The 20,626-nt window shown below is 34.4% G+C and overlaps 1 protein-coding gene across 1 annotated transcript in view; it reads right to left on the bottom strand.

Annotated features, from left to right (window-relative positions):
- Positions 1 to 20,626, bottom strand: part of PRMT3 (protein arginine methyltransferase 3) — a 147,589-nt gene that overhangs the window by 78,177 nt on the left and 48,786 nt on the right. The window contains exon 10 of the mRNA XM_045484777.1: positions 13,180 to 13,279. Coding sequence (XP_045340733.1) covers positions 13,180 to 13,279 — 100 coding nt within the window. The remainder of the gene's footprint in view (positions 1 to 13,179; positions 13,280 to 20,626) is intronic.

Genomic DNA, 20,626 nt, shown 5'->3' with positions numbered 1-20,626 from the left:
GAGGCATTAAGAGTCCCTTGATTCAATGCAAGAGAAACAAACTACCACCACTCTCCATGAAGTATTCTAGAAAAAACACACACACAACTTTAATTTGTTAATCCTCCATTTCTAGACCTCCTCGTATTTACGGTTTACAAGAAATACAAGGGATAGAAAAACATGTTAAATGACACCATGAGGATGCAATCATCAAAATCTAGAATATGGAAAACTCTACAGGACAACAGACCCAGTGTCTTCAAAAAATGGCAAGAAAAAAAGGAGAAGAGGTGAACCTATAGACTATGGATTTTAGACTTGATACCAAAAGCATGACCCATAAAATACAAATGAATAAACACCGACTTCACCAAAATGAAAAATTTCTGTTCCGTGAAAGGCCTTGTTAGGGGACTGGCTACAGACTGGAAAAAGTATTTGCAAACCACATATTGAATAAAGAACTCACAAAAAAGAACTATCAAACTTGGCAGTAAATCAACAATCCAATTAGAAAATGAGCAAAAGACACAAATAGATATTTTACTGAATAAAAGATACAGAAGGCAAATATGTATATGACAAGATGTTCAACATCATTAGCCATTAGGGAAATGCAAATTAAAATCACCTGAGATATCACTACACACCTATCAGAATGGCTTCAACAAAAAACAGTGACAATATACAATGTTGGCAAGAATGTAGATGGATGTTGCCACTGGAACAGTCATATTGGTGGTAAGAATATAAAATGGTACAGCCCCTCTAAAAAACAGTTTGGCAGTTTCTTATGGAATTAAATATGCAATTACCATATGACTAGCTATTGTACTCTTGAGCATATATATGAGAGAAATGAAAACTTATGTTTACACAAAATTATATACACAAATGTTCATACAGCTTTATTTGTAATAGCCCCAAACTGGATATTCTTCAAAAGTTAAGTGGTTAAAATACTCTGGTATATCCATACCATGGAATACTACTCAGAAACTAGGGAGACTATTGATATGTACAATAATTTGGATGAATCTCCAGGGAATTAAGCTAAGTGAAAAAAGCCAATCCAAAAAAGTCACATCCTATATGATTCCATTTCATTCTTGAAATGACAGAATTATAGAAATTGAGAACAGATTGGTGGTTGCTAGAGGTCAAGGCTGGGGACGGGAAGAGGGAAGTGTGTATGGCCATAAAAGGATACAGGAGGGTTCCTTGTACCAATGAAACTGTTCTGTATCTATATGGTATCAAAATCAATATTCTGGTTGTGCTGCTTCACCATAGTTAAGATGTTATCATTGAGAGAAACTGGGTAAATAGTACAAGGCATCTCTCTGTATTATTTCTTACCACTGCATGTGATAACCTACAATTATCTCAAAATAAAAAGTTTAATCAAAAAGATTTATGAAACAAATTAATCAAATTCAACATGTACACAGAACTCAGATCCTGATTCAAACAAATCAAAAGTAAAAATCTATATAAAATTCATGCAACAATCAGGGAAATGTGAACAGACTGAATATTAAGAATATTTTTAAGGGGCGCCTGGGTGGCTCAGTTAGTTAGGCATCCAACTTCAGCTCAGGTCATGATCTCATGGTTTGTGGGTTTGAGCCCTGCATCGGGCTCTGTGCTGACAGCTCAGAGCCTGGAGCTTGCTTTGGATTCTGTGTCTCCCTCCCTCTCTGCCCCTCCCCCGCTCACACTCTGTTTCTGTCTCTCAAAAATAAATAAATGTTAAAAAAAATTTTTAAAGAATATTTTTATAATATGGAATTGTGGCTACATTGGTAATTTTGTTAGGTTCAGTAATATAATGAATAAAGGCATAATAAGCACACACTTTTATAAGTACTTATCAGTTAAAGATAGCAAAAAAATATATAATAGCGCAAAGATAAATAAAACAAAAATTACAAACACTGATAATTGTTGAGGCAGGGTGATAGGTACAATTGTTCACTGAAACATTCATTCTAAATTTTTCACATTGGAAAATATCCCTAATAAAGTGTTTTTAAAAATCAAAAACAGTAAGTAACAGTGGTCTGCATATATATATGTCCCAGGTACAAAGCAAAAACAAATACAAATCATTTGGGGTAAAACCCAAGCATCAAAGAATTTTTCACAGATAAAATAACAGCCTTAGGACAATATATAGCAGAATATCAAACAGTACTAAACACTCAAATAAACAAGTTCTAAGCACCATGAATAAAGGCTAGTAGAAACAACAATCAGCAAAAGCAGATGTGCAAACTCTCTGCTACTGTTTATGATTCATGAGATTAAAAGTGGCTTGAAGATCATAACAAGCAAGCAAAATTTTAAAAGACCCTAAGAGAATTCCCACAAGTGAAAAAAAAGATTAATTGAAATTTTGAAAACTCAATAGATGAGTTTAACTGATAATTAGAAAGAGTTTCAGAAAAAATTAGTGAATTGGTAGACTGAACTGAAGAAGTTATCTGGAATGCAACCCCAAAAGTCAAAACAATAGAAAATGCAAAGTCGTGTAAGAGGTATAGAAGATAGAGAAGTCTAATAAATGTGTGATAGCAATTCTAGAAAGATTTATTAAATAAGATACAAAAACTCAAATGATAAAAGAATTCTGATAACACATTAAATGTTAAGAATGTCTATTCATCAAATCACATCAAAAAAATAGTGCAATGACAAGCCACATGCTGCTAACAAACAAGTGACAGGCAATTATCAAGACAAGCTAGGTTATCCTATATTCACAAACAATATCCAAATTATCACTTAAAACAAAAAAAGATTTATTTCTTACATCACAGGCTGACAAGAGTCATTGCTTATTATAATTACCCAGGAGTCAGGCTAACAGAAGGTTCATATTAATAAATGCTTCCACAATCATTGATGCATAGAAAGGGGATGTGGCAAATTGTGTACTGGCTGTTAAACATTCTGTCTGTATACGACTTTCACTGTCCAAAGTAATTCACAGGGCCACATCTAACTTCAAAGGAGATAGAGTAAAATTCTAATATGTGCCCAGAAACCAGGAGAGGCAGAAGACAGAAGAGCTCTAACAAATTGGCAACTAGAATAAATAAGGAACTCTTTCAAAAAATAATAAAAAGATAAAAAGCCCCAAGAGAAAGACAGGCAAAAGAAATTGGCTGAAAATGCCAAAATGAGCCATGCACACATTGTTCTTAAACATTATTAAGTATCTGAATTATGTACTCCCTCTGAAATTCTTATATAAAATTGCACTCCAGAATTTCCCTCTGAATACAAAATGAAATGGAAAAAACTAGCAATTGAAATAGTCAAAGTATTTATTATCTTTTATCTTGGGAACATGCCTGTAATGCATTAGTTGTATCTTCATGGATATATACAAGATGAGATCTCTGTCTCTGCAATCTCTTAGCAATTGCCTGTGATGTGCATCACATTCTCGCTTAATGCTTATTTAATAAGAAAAGTGTGTTCATTCTCTTCTAAAACACAGGAGTCACATAGAACTGAACAACAAAAGAGGAAATAACACCAAAACTAATATCCATAAGAAAAAAAAAACAAAATTTGTTCTTCAGGGCTTATTGGTTCTGTAATAAGGGTTCCTTAGAGCACTTAGTCAACTTATGTGGAGGGCAAAAGTGCCAATGCCTTTGTTTTTCTAATGGTAAATTATCTCTCAAATATGATAGCACTGGTGTGTTTCTTCTTTAATAATAGCATGAAGAATAATAATTCAAGAAAAAAGTAATAGTTAGAACTATTTTTAGAAATCACTTGAATGTGGGATTCAGCTAAATCAGTACTTACAAATACTGGCCTTGGGGCGCCTGGGTGGTTCAGTCAGTTGAGCTTCTGACTTGACTTCGGCTCAAGTAATGATCCCAGGATCGGGAGATAGAGCTCCGCACCTCAGGCTCTGCACTGAGCATTAAGCCTGCTTAGGATTCTTTCTCTCTCTCTCCCTCTGCCTCTCTCCCCCATTCACACTCACACTTTCTCTCAAATAAATAAAATGAAAAAAAGTATATATATAAAAAAGAAATATTGGCTTCAAATGCCAAATATTAGAAAAAGAAAAGCTGAAAATCAATGATCTAAGCTTCCACTTTAAAAAAAATTTTTTAATGTTTTTATTTATTTTTGAGAGAGAGAGAGAGAGAGAGCGCGCATGCGCAAGTGGAGAGGAGGGGCAGAGAGAGGGAGAGAGAGAAACAGAATCCGAAGCAGGCTCCAGGCTCGGAGCTGTCAGTACAGAGCCCAACGTGGGGCTCAAACTCATGAACGACAAGATCATAACCTGAGCCGAAGTTGTATGCTTAAGTGACTGAGCCAACCACACGCCCTTAAGCTTCCATTTCAAGAAGCTAGAAAAGGAGCGGCAAATCAAACTCTAAGAGAAAATAAGGAAATAATAAAGATTGAAGTGGAAATCAGTACAAAAGAAAACAAATGTTGATAAAGAAAAATCAACAAAGCCACAACTTGGGTTCTTTGAAAAGAGCAGTAAGGGACAAACCCTTAGCAAAACTGATCAAGACAAATTACATGTTATTTCCTAATAACAGGGAATAGATTAAGCCTTGGGTTTGTCTCTGGTCATGGTACTTTTATTGGATAGTAGCACATATTAATAAAAGTAAGTAAGTAATAAAAGTCTTCCTGAAGACTGAATTCCAGGAAAGGTCAGCTAGCCTCACATTCACTCAACTTCAAGTTACTTTAAATTGGGTATTCCCAAATAAATATTCTAGTATTAAAAAAGGATAGAGGGAAGAAAATGGAAAATGGAGCAGACCAAATCAATGTATCACCACTACTGAAAAATTTACTCGAAGTAAGTAATCTACCAAGAACAGGTCAGAAAAACCATTCATAAGAACAGATCAACATTTACTGTAACTAACTCCTACCCTAAAATTCTCACTTAACCTAAATAAACAATGACCTCATAGTCCTGCCATCTAAAGTTTGCCAATTTGGAGACTCTATTATAGATAGTATAACATGTGAAAGATCTATACTCAAAGAAAACCAAAGAGGACAATTATCTTCAGCAAGCCCTTTTGAATCAGTTTCAAAAAGAACTGTAAGTCATGGTTTCTTAAACTTGTGCCTTGAAGTATCTCTAAAGGCAAAGGAGAATGAACTGAAATTCCCAAGGAACTAGGAAGGACTTACTAAAATCAGCACAGCAAGGGCTCAAATAGCTATGAAGGTTAATATTTTATCATAAAATTTTGTGAGAATTTTATATTCCACTCCAAAAATGTATAAATAATGCTTTTTCCTCCCAAATCTTCACACCATATCTAACCTGTTCCTGCTCAAACACATGATTGGCAGCTATCTAAATCCAGATGCAAGTACAGGAACAAGTTTTCTTTACTACAAATTGGTAGCATTTATAGGATTACTCAAGTCTTGTGAATCGAATTATTTGTTCATGGATAACTTTTAAATAGAATCACTTCATATTAATCATCATAATTACAACTGCCAACTCAGTTACATAGGAAAATCTGTGTTTACATTAAATGCCCAAATATCTGAAAATGCATATTGTACATTTTAGGAGCTCTCTTTCATCATGAGGTAGAAGTAAACAGTGTTACTGACAAATTCATAAATTGATACATAATTTCAGAGTTTGAGATCAAAACTAACAAACAGTTCATGTTCTCCGACTAGCTTGAGAAATTTTCATAAGGGCAACTGACTCATATTCCTGAATAACTTATCCTCTTAATCTTCATAATCAGGGTAATTTACTTAATGAACAAAAAGATTTACTAAAAAAGCAATTCGTAACAGGCCATAATAGAAGCACCTAAAATGGAATATGGCAAAGGGAATTACATAGGGCCAAAAAAGCAAATAAATACAATCAAATCAATCACACATGATGCACTGAATCTCTTGGCAAAGACAATCTCCAGAAATTTGATGAAAATAATACAAAACAACTAAAATAAAATTTCCCTATAACACATAATTGTTTCAATAGAGACGACTTTGCTTAAAGCACTAAATATTTTTACTTAGATTTGGTATCAAGCATAGGAAAAAAAGAGCATATATTTGAATAATGTACGTTACTAAACTTTTTTATGTACCTGAAACTATAAAATAGCCTGAGTTCCACTTTAAGGATTTCTCAAAGGGTTACATGCTTTCTATAGATACCAAGGTCCTACTATTATAAAATATTCCCCTTGCGAGAGTATGAAATAAAATGGCTGCAGAGTGCGATCTGAATTCTAATTTAAACAAATATTACTATTCAATAAAGGAGAGGCTGGGGAGTAGTTAAGAGCTCAGATAAGTGTAAATATTATAAAACTGAAATAATTATACATAAGGGACATATTCTTAATTACATTTTTATCCTCTTAGTTTTCATTTTATTCTCAATGCAGATGTCAGCATATCTATGAAAAAAAAATCTGATAAACCACAATTTTCCTTTCATTGTTCAAGAACTGTAACTGTCTCCCTGTTAATACTTATAGTACTAAAAAATATTACTGTAAAATGTGCATTTTATACTTTTCCTTAAAATATTACATATTGTCAGTATTGCCTAGAAACTGTATACTAGGACAAACAGAATTTTGCATGAAACATACATATAATTTTAATTAACATTAAGAAAATACTAAAAGTATCCCAAGCCCTAATAATCCACATCTATCAGTTTGTTTTCATACTTCTTTGCACTAATTATAGGCAGGGACAAGGAGTAAATGCTAGCCATGAAAACAGAGGGTCATGTGCTTTAACAAAGGGCTCATAAACCAAGGGGAAAGCACTAAAGAATGTTCTTCAGCCATGTCCCTGTCATATGCTACCTCCCTGCCTTCATGTGCTGTACAGAAAATTATAAATAAGATCATACCTGTGGCCAGTGAATTTCTATGTGGGAAAGTTCTCTCATGTACATTCTGTCATCATTCACTAATGCAATACCCTGTGATAAAATCTGGCCATACCAAATAAAAACTGGCTTCCCATCTTGAGAGAATGGAAAAAGGTACATGAACAATTAATTACAATACCTGTGAAAACCAGAAAATAGAAGCTTAAAATGAAGAATAAAAGAGAGAGAAAAGAGATTTTATATGTGATCAAAGAACAAATCAGAAAGCCTCATAGGGGTGGTGTCTGAGATGAGTCTTAAAAGAACTACTAAGAGTCTGCCAGACAGGGAAGATACAACACAGTAAGAAAAATAAGACAATTTGCTAACACGTATTTTGTTCTCACTAATCATCATTATCTTCCATTAAGGGACAAACTGTTTCTGCTAGAAATACACTAACAAAAACACGATAATAGAAATAGGGGCTCAGTCAGTTGAGCGTCTGACTTTGGCTCAGGTCATGATCTCACAGTTCATGGGTTTGAGCCCCACATTGCACTTTGCACTGCCCGTGTGAAGAATGCTTCAGGTTATCTGTCTCATTCTCTCTCTGTGCCTCCCCTCTCATGCACTCTGTCTCTCAAAAATAAATGAACATTTAAAAACAAGAAAGAGAAATAAAAGACATTAAAACAACAATAATCTCTGTCATCAAAAGAACATTTTGAAGAGTCCATTTTATGTAACTTTGTCATTTATTTTTGTTTTTTTTAATTTGGTGATATTTTTATTATTCATTTTTATTTTTATTAATTTTTTTTAAGTACCACAAATCCTGCAGTGAAAAGGTGTCTTTTTCTCTAATGGAACAATAAAGGAACAAAAAAATGCAAGAAAAAAATGTTTAAGTGGTACAGAGTTAGGGAGGAAGTATATTTCTTATCTTGAACCACTGAACATTTGAAATTATTTTAGAAAAAAATTTTTTAACATTTATTTATTTTTGAGAGACAGAGAACGAGCAGGGGAAGGGCAGAGAGAGAGACAGGGAGACACAGAATCTGAACCAGGCTCCAGGTTCTGAGCTGTCAGCACAGAGCCTGACATGGGGGCTCTAACCCACTTACCAAGAGATCAGGACCTGAGCTGAAGCTGGATGCTTTATCAATGGAGCCACCCAGGCACCCCCAAAAAATATTTTAAGTAAGTAAACAATACATACTAAATTTGTAAAATTTAGTTAGCTTAAAGTTTTCAGAGTAATATATGTAAAAGAAGAAAAATATAAGAGTTTTTAAAAATTCTTAAATTTGGGCCATAAGCATATTTCTTGCCAAAAGAAGAAAGGCAAAAGTGCACCTGCATAAGTGAAAATTTGTGTTGTTAAAAACAGATCAGGAAAGGCCACCTATCCTCATGGCAGTTGGCTGAAATAGCATGGCTTCACTGTCAGACTAAAGTCAACAAAAACATCTCAACATCCAACAGTTTAAAATGTGACCTGTGACAGGCTTCATGGTCAGTTTAAGATTGTTGATAAGCCAAATCACAGCCATGTTTTCTAAATGATATCCTGAAACGCTATTCATCAACTATAAAGAGTATTAAATATGAATAAAAGATATCCCATCACATGGGTGTAGGTTTGGGAATGCATATTACACAGATACACTCATGCTGGTGAAGGGAGGGAAGTTAATTCTTTATTTTTTTTTATTTATTTTTTTTTTTTTTTAAATTTTTTTTTTCAATGTTTATTTATTTTTGGGACAGAGAGAGACAGAGCATGAACGGGGGAGGGGCAGAGAGAGAGGGAGACACAGAATCGGAAACAGGCTCCAGGCTCTGAGCCATCAGCCCAGAGCCCGACGCGGGGCTCAAACTCACAGACCGCGAGATCGTGACCTGGCTGAAGTCGGACGCTTAACCGACTGCGCCACCCAGGCGCCCCGGGAAGTTAATTCTTTAAATTTCAAGGACAAATCCAAGAAGTAGAAATTTTAGGTAGCTTCTGTGAAAAGCAGGCCTAGATACAAACATTATAAGGGACTTCAGACAATTTGAATGTATGTCATGAATGATCATGACAATGAAATATAAAGTTCACCTAATGTGTAATTCTGCCGATAATCCTGATGACAGAAAAAAACAAAGGTGCAAACAAGAACCATCATAGGCCACAGTACCATACGATGTGAGGATCTTACCTATGTATTCCTAAGGAGGTCATAATGAAAACATAGATGGAAAACAGCAACACCAAATGAGTCAATCTGGCTTAACTGGTTTGTAGCACAGAATTGGGGACGTTTACTTTGAATAGTTTTTTTTTTTTTTTTTTTTTTAAGTTTATTTTTGAGAGACAGAGAGACAGAGAGCAAGCATGTGGGGGTGGGGCAGAGAGAGAGGGAAAGTGATGATCCAAAGCGGGCTCCGTGCTGACAGCAGAGAGCTGATGTGGGGGTCGAGCTCACCAACAGTGAGATCATTACCTGAGCTGAAGTCAGATGCTTAACTGAGTGAGCCATCCAGGCACCCCACTTTGAACAGTTTTATTAGGCAGTCAGAAATAAGATGTCACAATGAATGGCTCTATAGGTACAGTAAAACATGAAAAATGAAAAGAGAAACTCATAGGAATAAATATTAACATTTTGTAGAGATTAAACTGATTTAAATGATATTTACTTAATATCAGTTATTTAACTAATAATTTTATCAAATAGAAATCCCATTCAATAAAAATGAAAATGTAAAATTCAAGGGAAGCCTAAATCTGGAAATTCATAAGCATAAGAGGCAAGTGATAGTTTATTAAATAATATGCCAACAGCAATGACCTGGCTTTTAAAATTACAGTCTTAACTAAGAACATCTTCCAAAATAAAGGCAAAGTTCATGAATAGCTGTAGACAAAAAGCATATCTAGATTAACATGGAATACTTAGTGGACCACAGGAGAAGAGAACAGATGGACATCTCTGCAATACAGGATGCCTACGGTGCCATACTGCATTACAAGTCCATTAAACATCTGTGCCCAACTATGTAGGGTATATTCCTTTTTTGTCCATCCTTGTTGAAAATACTTTTAAAAATGGACTAAAAAATGTAAGCTGTGGCTCAAAATTGTGTTTTTTTCTAGACTTTTGCATCCTTACCACTATATGTAAGAAAAAAAATCAAAGACAGGATTCTACGCAGTATATTTTAATTTTAAAATGCTGGTTCATGAAAATGTGGCTTTAAAATGCATTTAAAATAGTCAGCCATTTACCATTTGCCCCTCATTTCAGTCCAAGTAGGAATACGTGAAAAATGTTGGATATTTTAGAAAGCGTACCCGCTCCTTGTTTCATTACATATTTGGAATTATCCAGCTACTCAACTCAGAAATCCTATTAGAAGTACCCAAGTTAGGAGGGAGTTTACAGGATTTAGAAGGTACTATAAATGATATTGCCAATCCACAAAGTTGTCTCAAAACTTTCCAGCACAAGCCTACTTAAAAAGCTTAATGCAAATCTCACTAGAGAAATAAGGCCGTCCAAAGTTGATTGCCTTAGAATAACTGACATAAATTAGTGTCTAATGCTCCACCCAATGCAATTAACACAATCTGCTAGACTTCAGTTCCACTGATGCTTAAAAGGAGGGTAGACACTAAGATAATGCAAACTCAAGTTACACCTTTGTGAAGAGGAGTAAGGAAAGTTCTTACTTAATTAACATTTCCTGAATACACTGATTTACTTCCCTGAGTGAAGGGCTTCTGAAAGCAAGTGGTCCCAAACAACTGGTTTACATTTTAGGTTCTATTGACTATTATTTGTGTTACAAACACAAAGAGATTACACCTGACCAATCTTCCAAAATGAAAGGTACCCTTTACATCAATTAGAGTCTAGTAGAGCAGAAACCACAGGCTATGAAAATAGAGAAAAATTAACGCAGGAAGTTGGTTACACAAACGAAGTCATCAAGAAGGAAGTGAGACAACTGGACATCAATGACACCAGGAAATAACTAACACTCCTAGGCTAGAGAGATGGAAGGAAGAAGCAGTGCTGCAAGAGTCCAGGGCGAGTCACACAGTGGACACTGGGATTATGACATACCTGTCCAGTGGGAATTGAAGTCACAAGAGAAATAGCTTCTGCCAGCAATATAACTAGAGGCAAACAGACGCAGAGAAATGCCCTGGCTTCTCCCTTTCTGAAATCTTCCATGTTTCCCAAACCCTGTGGAAGATAGCTGTCCCTGAAGCCTAGAAACTGCGGCCTGCAGCGTTAGCCCTCATTCAGTACAGAAGCAAGCAAGAGAAGAGTGTAAAATGCATCTGAGGGCAAACAAGTCCAAGACCAGTATACCTTTTCAATAAAATTCATATTGTAAATGTGACGATCTCATAAGTTCACTCAGTCAAGCCAATTTTTTGTTATTATGCCAACAGGCTCTAAGATTTCAACTGAATATTAATATTTCTAGATCATCTTTTCAGATTTTAAAATGAAAACCCCTAGAATATCAGTATCTATAATTAAAATTCTGCTAGGTAGGGCAAGAATTATTCAAATAGTTATAGCCAGATATATAAAAAATGTTCAACTGAGGGGATAAGAATTTTAGTAAAGTCTTTTAGTTTGCTTATAGCCTAATTTAGAATAATTTAAGAGATGCATTTTCTAAGAAAAATAAAACGGTCTTTGGAAAAATAAGGATGTCAGCCAACATTTAGTATACAGCATTTTAAATTATTGCTGTGTAACTGTCTCTAATGTGCGTTCTCCAAAGAACCTTTTTGTTATCCTTAAAGAGATGCTGGGTTTTTATTTATTTTTTAAAATATTTTTGTATTCTATACCTTGAGATTTAATTTATTTGAGAGAGAGAGAAAGAGAGAAAGCAAGCACGAGTGGGGAAGGGGCAGAGGGAGAGGATCTTAAGTAGGCTCCACATTCAGTGCAGAGCACCTTCAAGGGCTTGATCAAGATATAAGCAGAAATCAAGAGTTGGACACTTAACCCACTGAGCCATCCAAGCCCTAGCACACCTTGGATTTTTAATTCTATGAACTAAATCCATACCTTTTTATTCAATTCATTAAAAAAAATCAGTGTTGATACAAATTCTTTACTATAAGACACTATGATTAAGAATTATTAAAAGCCGGGGCGTCTAGGTGGCTCAGTTGGTTAAGTGTCTGACTTTGGCTCAGGTCATGATCTCACGATTCGTGAGTTCGAGCCCTGTGTCGAGCCCAGCTCGGTGCTGACAGCTTGGAGCCTGAAGACCGCTTCTGGATTCTGTGTCTCCCTCTCTCTCTGCCCCTCCTCTGCTCATGCTCTGTCTCTGTCTCTCAAAAATAAATAAATGTTAAAAAAAAAAAAAAAGAATTATTAAAAGCCAATGCTAGGATAAAAAAATTAATATACTTTTTCATGTACAGAAGAGTAACTACCAACAACAACGACCATCACTGACTCTAGAGTGAAATTTACTAATACATTAAATCTGCACATTTCAAAAGCTCCCTGAAATTCCTGCTAAAATATTGCTATAATTATTACTGTTTATTCAAAATTTATACATAATTATAAATCAAAATGAATTCTTTTCGAAATTTTTAGATAAATTGATTTAGTGAAAATATATGTATCATATAATTTTTAAGTCTTAAAACCTCTCCAAATGGTTAGGAAATCTTTATCTATAAATACTAACTTGTCTTCATCAAATTGGCATATCAACAAGTCAAATCATCTGTTAAGTACCATTAGTTTCACTTTATGTACCTTTAAAAATAAACATTCTGTGCTTAACTTACAATTTCAAAAGCAAATTCTAAAGCTATATGACGTATCTTGATATTATTATCTTAATAATGCTAATAAGTTCTATTTTTTGTGATAAAGAACACTGATTACATGACCAGACATAAGAAAGCACATTCAGTATGACAGCAATAGTGGCAAGATCTTGTTAATTTTGACGAAATAGCACGAGTAAGTTATTACTAGTCCTCAGAGGCTTTTTAGCAAACATATCACGTCTTTACAAATTTAGAAAGTAGAAAAACAGTAATTCTTTATAATGATTTTACAAGTAAAGAAGCTAATTTTCTCTTTTTAAAAAGATTATGAATGGTCAGTAAACAAGTGCCATATCAGAATAAACTACCATAAAAAGATTATAGCTGTTTTTAAAATAATCCCACCACTCTGCCAGTTGTCAAACAGAATTTAATGCAGAAAAACTACTTCCTCCCTGTTTTCTTTTTTTTAAAACCAATAGAAGTAGTTTTTTCTGCAAACACTTACCATCCACTCAGATATAATAACATCCACTTTTTCTACAGGAAGGCAAACTTCTTCAATCTTTCCTTTAATTAGTATAACAGTATCTTCAAGTTTATTTAGTCTGAAAATTATCACAGTGAATTAAATTAATACATTAAATAGATTCAGAAAACTAGTCAAATTACATAATTTCTTGGCAACTATTCGTATTCAAACTTTGTTTCATATTCAAAGTTTGGTTATTCCCTGGGCATTAGAATTACTTTTGATCACTACATGAATGTCCAAGAATGTTTCTGATTAATATGGAAATACTCTGAACAAATATTTAAAACTATAGCCTGAAAGGAAATTTGAATTTTATCAAGAAGACATGTCAATAAAATTACTGTGTTTTTTTTAAGGGAGGGGAGGAGAGAGACGTATAAACCAGACGACAAAAGTATATTTTAAAGGCAAGTAGTGTGTCACAGTGGAGAAAGAACTAGGAGCCAAAAGCTCTTTCTCTGAACTCCAGATCCTCTAGTAATTGTCAGCTAAGTGGTCTTCACCAATTTTAGTATATGTGCTGCCGAAGCAAGCACTAAGCAACCTTCACCAAATTATATCATAATCTCCCTAAGCCTGTGTGCTCATGTGTGAAAGAGGATGATACTTGCTCTACTTCATAGCCTATTATGAGAATCAAGGATTTGTGAAAGCAGCACATACATCCTCAGCACGTATTTTCTCAAAATATATGCTGCATAAAACCTGAATATCTACTACAATCTTAAATTATTTAACCTTGTCGAGTGATATTCATTAGGTATTTTTATATGCTCAATCTAAGACTAGCATATATTTTTCATCCTCCTTTTGCAATTTGAAATAAACAACAGAGTTAAGGAGATTATTTTAAAAAGCTAAAAGCAAACTACAAAGTTGTTATCTAGTTAAATAAATAAGCTCTCAATCCTCAGAGGATGTACATCTCAATTACAAAGGATTTTTTCTGCTAACAAAGGATAGGGTCTTTCCTCAAACTCATTGACATATTTACATAAAATTAAATGCATTCATTTTAAGGGTAAATTTTGTTGAATTTTAAAACATAGATACTTGAACGATCACTATCATCAATATATAGAACATTTCTATGTCCTCAAAAATATTCATTAGCATCCCCTTCCCAGAAAATCATCCTGAAGAAGCAACCACTGATTTTCTTTCTTTCACTACATATTAGATTTGTGTTTTGTAGAGTCTCATATAAACGGAATCATAGCAAATGTACCTTTCTGTGTCTGGTTTCTTTCCATAAACATACTTCTTAGATTCATGCATACTTTTGTGTATATCAGTAGTTCATTCTTTATTGTTGCTAAGTAGTATTCCACTGCATGGATAAAACAATTTTGTTTATCCACACGTGGATGGAACTCTGGATTATTTCCAGCTTTGGGCTATAACGAATAATGCTACCATAAACATTGTGTACAAGTAAAATTGTTCCGTCAAATGAAAGTGTCTATGTAGCTTTTAAAGAAACTGTCAATCTGTTTTACAAAGTACATATAAATTTTTAAATTCCACCAGCAATATATATGTACATTCTTACTGTGTCACATACTTGTCAGCACTTAGTATTATTAAGCTTTTAGATTTTATCTGTGTGATGAGATCTCATGGTTACCAACTGCATTTTTCTAATGACCAAGCATTTTTTTCATGTGCTTATTGGCCATATTCCCACATCACCTGTTGTTCCAATTTTTTGCCCATTTAAAAAATTGGATCTGCTGTATTCTTATTATTGAATTTTAAGAGTTCTTGACATAGTCTAGATAAAAACTCTGTGAGATATATTCATAGTGAATAATTTCTACCATACTGTGGCTTTTTCATTTTTTAAAAAAATTTTATGCTTTATTTTTGAGAGAGAGAGTGCGTGTGAGCGGGGGAGGGGCAGAGAGTGAGAGAGGAGTCACAGGATCCGAAACAGGCTCCAGGCTCTGTGCTGTTAGCACAGAGCCCAATGGAGGCTCAAACTCATGAACTGGGAGATCATGACCTGAGCCGAAGTTGGCGCTTAACTGACTGAGCCACCCAGACGCCCCAGGCTTTTTCATTTTTGAATGGCATATTTTGAAGAGCTGGTTTTTGATTTTGATGATGACCAATTAACCATTTTTTTTTTCTTTTGTGGTTCATTTTTGCCTTCACCAAATCTTTTCACCTGTATTTTCTTTTAACATTTTTGTTTCCGTTTGAGTTAATTTTTCCATATGCTATCATTTTCATTTTTTCCCCATATCAATACCTATTGATAAGGTGTTGGAAATCTCTCACAAGGGATAGTTTCAACTTTCTTGAAGAAAAAGTATCACTAACCCATAGGATTATTTTGGTATCCTTGTCAAAAATCAATTAACCATATATGTGTAGGTTTATTTCTGGACTTTCAATTCCGCCCCACCATTTAGATAAGCATCCTTATGCCAATACAACACTTTCTTGATTACTATAGCTTTTCATTAAGTAATAAAATCTGACAGTGTACATCTTTCAACTTTATTCTTCCTTAAGAAAATTCTTTTGGCTATTCTGGGTCATTTGTGCTTCTATATAAATTTTAGCATCAGCTCTTGGTAATGTAATGTACTTTTCAGTGTTGATATCTTAGACATACTTTGTTAAATTTATCCCTACATGTTTGATGATTTTGGTTGTATTCTAAACAGTGTATATTTTTTAAGTTTCAATTTCTAGTTGTTTGTGGCTACTAATAAAAAGAAATATAACTAATTTTCATGTTTTGACCTTAAATCCCATGACTGTGATAAAGGTTTTAGTTTTAGCAGTTTTAACGGCTATTTTATAGATATCTTTAAAAAAAATATTTTACTCATTTCTTTTTATAGTTAACACAGTATTATATTAGTTTCAGGTGTGCAATATAGTGATTTATTTTACAGATTTCTTAGGACTTTACATGTACATGATCATGTCATCTGGAAGTAATGACAGTTTTACTTCCTTCACATCTTTTATTTCCCTTTCTTGGTTTATCGCACTTATCAGATTCCCTAAGACAACAGTGAATAGAAGTGGTGGGAGTGGACATCCCTTGTTTTGCTTCCAATTATAGGGGGAAAACATTCATTAACTATTATTAAATATGACACTACTTATCTTTACCAGGTGAGAAAGCTCCCTTCTTTCCTAGTTTGCTGAGTTTTCCTTATGAATGATTTTCAAATTCTGACAAATAGTTTTTCTGCATCTATTAAGATGATTCTATAGTTTTCTTTTCTTTTCTGTTAATATGACAAATTATACTAATTTTCAAATATTATGCCTATCTTGCCTTTCTAGGATTAACTTCACTTGGTCATAGCTTATTATCCTATTTATATATTACTAGATTCCATTTGCTAATTTTTTTATTTAAAATATTTCCACATCCTAGACTTACCATGGTGATTATTTTGTAATGTATATAAATGTCTAATGTGATTATTTTATAATGTATATAAATCACTAAGTTGTCCACCTGAAACGAATGTAATATTGTATATTAGCTTTTTCAATTAAAAAATGTTTCCATCTATGTTCATACTGGTCTGTGGTTTACTTTTCTTGGAAACTCTGTTCAGCTTTAGTATCACTGTGATGCCAGCCTTATAAAATATGTTGCAAAAGATTCTGTCCACTTGTAACAGTTTAGTATTACTTCTTCATTAAATGTTATGTTTGTTATTTGAGACTGGAGTTTAATTTGTGGGAAGGATTAGAACTACCAACTCATTTTCTTTACTAGATCTAGAGATATTCAGAATTTCTAGTTTTTCTTTAATCAATTTTGATAACTTTCATTTTGCAGACAATTTCTCCATTTTAAACTGTCATATTTATTGGCATAAAGGTGTTCATAATATTCCTCTATTATTCTTTTTATCTATAGGATCTGTAGAGATTTCCCCTTCAATCCTAATATTGGTAATTTGTATCTTCCCTTTTCTTGTTAATTCTAGTTAAAAGTTTATCAATTCTTTTTTAAATTAACTTTGTATTCATTAATTTTCTCTATTGTTTTGTACTGCACTGATTTCTGTTCTTTACCTTTTTTCTCAGGTACATTTAACTTTTCTTTTTCTCTACCATATCTTTTCAAAAATTTTAAAAGTTTTTTTTTTATTTTAGAGAGAGAGAGACAGGGAGAGAACAAGAGTGTTCATGAGCAGGGGAGAAAGGCAGAGGAAGAGAAAATCTTAAGCAGACTCCATGCTCAGTGCGGACCCTGACACAGGGCTTGATCCCATAATCCTGGGATCATGACCTACGCTGAAATCAAGAGTCAGACACTCAACCGAGCCACCCAGGTGCTCCTCTACCATATCTTAAGATGGAAGCTTGGGTCATGGATTTTATTTATTTATATATTTTTAATGTTTATTATTTTTGAGAGAGAGAGAGAGAAGCAGGGAAACAACAGAGAGAGAGGGAGACACAGAATCGGAAGCAGGCTCCAGGCTCTGAGCGGTCAGCACAGAGCCCCATGTGGGGCTCGAACTCACAGACCACTAGATCATGACCTGACCTGAAGTCGGCCAGTTAACAAACAGAGCCACCCAAGCAATGGGTCATGGATTTTAAATGTTTGTTTGTTTCCCAACATAAGCATTTAAAACCATAAGAGACTCTTAAAAACTGAGAATAAACTGAGGGTTGATAGGGGGTGGGAGGGAGAGGAAAGTCAGTGATGGGCACTGAGGAGGGCACCTGTTGGGATGAGCACTGGGTGTTGTATGGAAACCAATTTGATAGTAAATTTCATATTAAAAAAAACTTTAGATTTCCTTCTGAGTATGGCATTAGCTGTTTACCACAAATTTCCATACACTGTGGTTTTAGTTCAGTTCAAAATATTTTCTAAAATCTTTCCCTTGTTATTTCTTCTTTCAACCATGGGTTACTCAGAAGTATGTTATTTGCTGAATATTTTGGAATATACCAGATGTCTTTGTCATGGATTTATAATTTAATTTCAGTAAGCTCAGAAGCTCTGTCTGTAAGGTTTAAATATTTTTCAACTTACTGAGACTTCTTTTATTGTCCTACAAGTAATCTATCTTGATGAATATTCTATATACACTTAAAAAGTGCTATTTTTGGATAAAGTGTTATATAAATGTCAATTAGGTCTTCCATACTGCTATTAATTTTGTATCTAACTTGTTTTACCAACTATTGACAGAAAAGTATTGATATCTCCTAGCATGATTATAAACTTGTCTATTTCCCCTTTAATTTCTGTTTTTGCTTCCTGTATTCTAAAGACTTTATTAGATGATTATAGGTTTAGTATTATTATATATTGATTATTTGATTCCTTTATAATTATGAAATATCCTTCTTTATTCCTGATAATGTTTCCTTTGTATGATATTTATATATTCACTTCAACTTTTTAAATGATTTTGTGTTTTCATAACATATCTTTCTTCATTCTTTTACTTTCAGCCTATGGTATTTTTATATTTAGACTGGATTTTTTTGAAGACAAAAAACAGATGGGTCTTACTTTATCTGGTCTAATGATCTCCTTTAACTGGGTTTTTAGAACAAGGATTGGAAAATTATGGCCTTTTTCTCTAGCCTATGACCATTTTTGTGCAGTCTGCAGGCTTAAGCACTGTAAAGAAAGAGGAAGCATCAGCAGCACAAGTGATAAAGACCACAGATGTCCCACAAAGTTTAAAATATTTACTATTTGGCCAGTTACAGAAAAAGCAAGCCAACACTTGCTTTAGAACACTACAGAGGGGCGCCTGGGTGGCTCAGTCAGGTAAGTGTCTGACTCTTGATTTCGGCTTGGGTCATGATCTCGTGGTCTCATGAGTTTGAGCCCCACATAGGCTCTGCACTGACAGCATGGAGCCTGCTTGAGATTCTCCCTTTTTCACTCCCTCTCCCCCACTGGCTCTCTCCCTCTCTCTCTCAAAATAAATAAACTTCAAGAAAAAAAAACACTACAGAAGCATAGCTGGACAAAGAATAATGAGAACATCTAGAATAGAATTAAATGAAGTTGCAGAAAGAGAAGAAATAAAAGGAACAGAAAAATATTTGAAGAGATAAAGGATGAGAATTTTCCAGAACTGATAAAAAGAATTAAGCCACAGGCAAATCCAAAGAATCTCCAAAAGACTATTTTTTTAGATCCATATATTTCATAATGTACAACTCCAAAAAATCAAACAAAGAAAAAACCTTCCACAAAGACAGATTACCTCCAATAAAATAACAATTACTGTGACAGGTGACTTCTTTTTTTTTTTTTTTTTTTTTAATTTTTTTTTTTTTTCAACGTTTATTTATTTTTGGGACAGAGAGAGACACAGCATGAACGGGGGAAGGGCAGAGAGAGAGGGAGACACAGAATTGGAAACAGGCTCCAGGCTCTGAGCCATCAGCCCAGAGCCCGACGCAGGGCTCGAACTCACGGACCGCGAGATCGTGACCTGGCTGAAGTCGGACGCTTAACCGACTGCGCCACCCAGGCGCCCCAACAGGTGACTTCTTAATAACAAAAGCAGAAGCCAGAAGGCAATGAAATGATATTACCAATGAACTAGAGCAAAGGTGGGCAAACTTTTTATTAAATTGCCAAATAATAAATATTTTAGACTTGCAGACCATATGGTTTCTGCTGCAACTATTCAAATGCTATTGCTGGATGAGAACAGCCATAGACAATATGTAAACAAAAGGGTATGGCTGTGTCCTAACTTTATTTACAAAACAAATGGCTGGTCCATGGCTAAAGTTTATTGACTTCCATATTAGCGCATTATCACCACCAACCTAAGGTCTCCATGCAGAGAAAAACACCTCCAAGACAGAGCAAAATACATTTTCGAATGAACTAACATCATTGTTGTTTGGCTATGGCCATAAATGCACAATGAAAAAAATGTTAAAGAATTAGTTCAGGAAGAAGGAAAATGATCCAAGATAGTGAAATATGAAGGAATAAGAAAAGAGGACGGACATATATGGGTGAGTGAATACAAAGGATCAGACTGTGAAATCTAACTCACATGAACCCACAGATTTTATCCAAGGTCAAGCTTTACAAACAATTTTAAAAATAGGGGCAATTAAATGGTCCAGAGTAATTAGGGAGAAGTCTGGGACACTAAAGATAAAGGCAGCTGCTTAGGTCTTTCCTTCTCTATGTCAGGCATGTACTCTGTCACCCAGAGTAGACATGGTCTTTAAGTAAGAGTCTCCTCTCCATGTACCAGATCGTTCCCTACTTGTGAATCTCTTGATTGCCAATATCTTTGAAATTATTAATGAAGCTTAATACTGGGTAACATCCCTGGGTAATCAGGTTTGTGGGAGCTGACTGGAAAATCTGTTAGCTCAGGGTGATGTTATTAGGAGGACTCTCATACAGATCCATGAATCACAAAGGCTT

The sequence above is a fragment of the Leopardus geoffroyi genome, chromosome D1 (genome assembly GCF_018350155.1).
Source record: "Leopardus geoffroyi isolate Oge1 chromosome D1, O.geoffroyi_Oge1_pat1.0, whole genome shotgun sequence".
Lineage (NCBI taxonomy): Eukaryota > Metazoa > Chordata > Mammalia > Carnivora > Felidae > Leopardus > Leopardus geoffroyi.
This window is presented reverse-complemented; position numbering and strand designations above follow the sequence as displayed.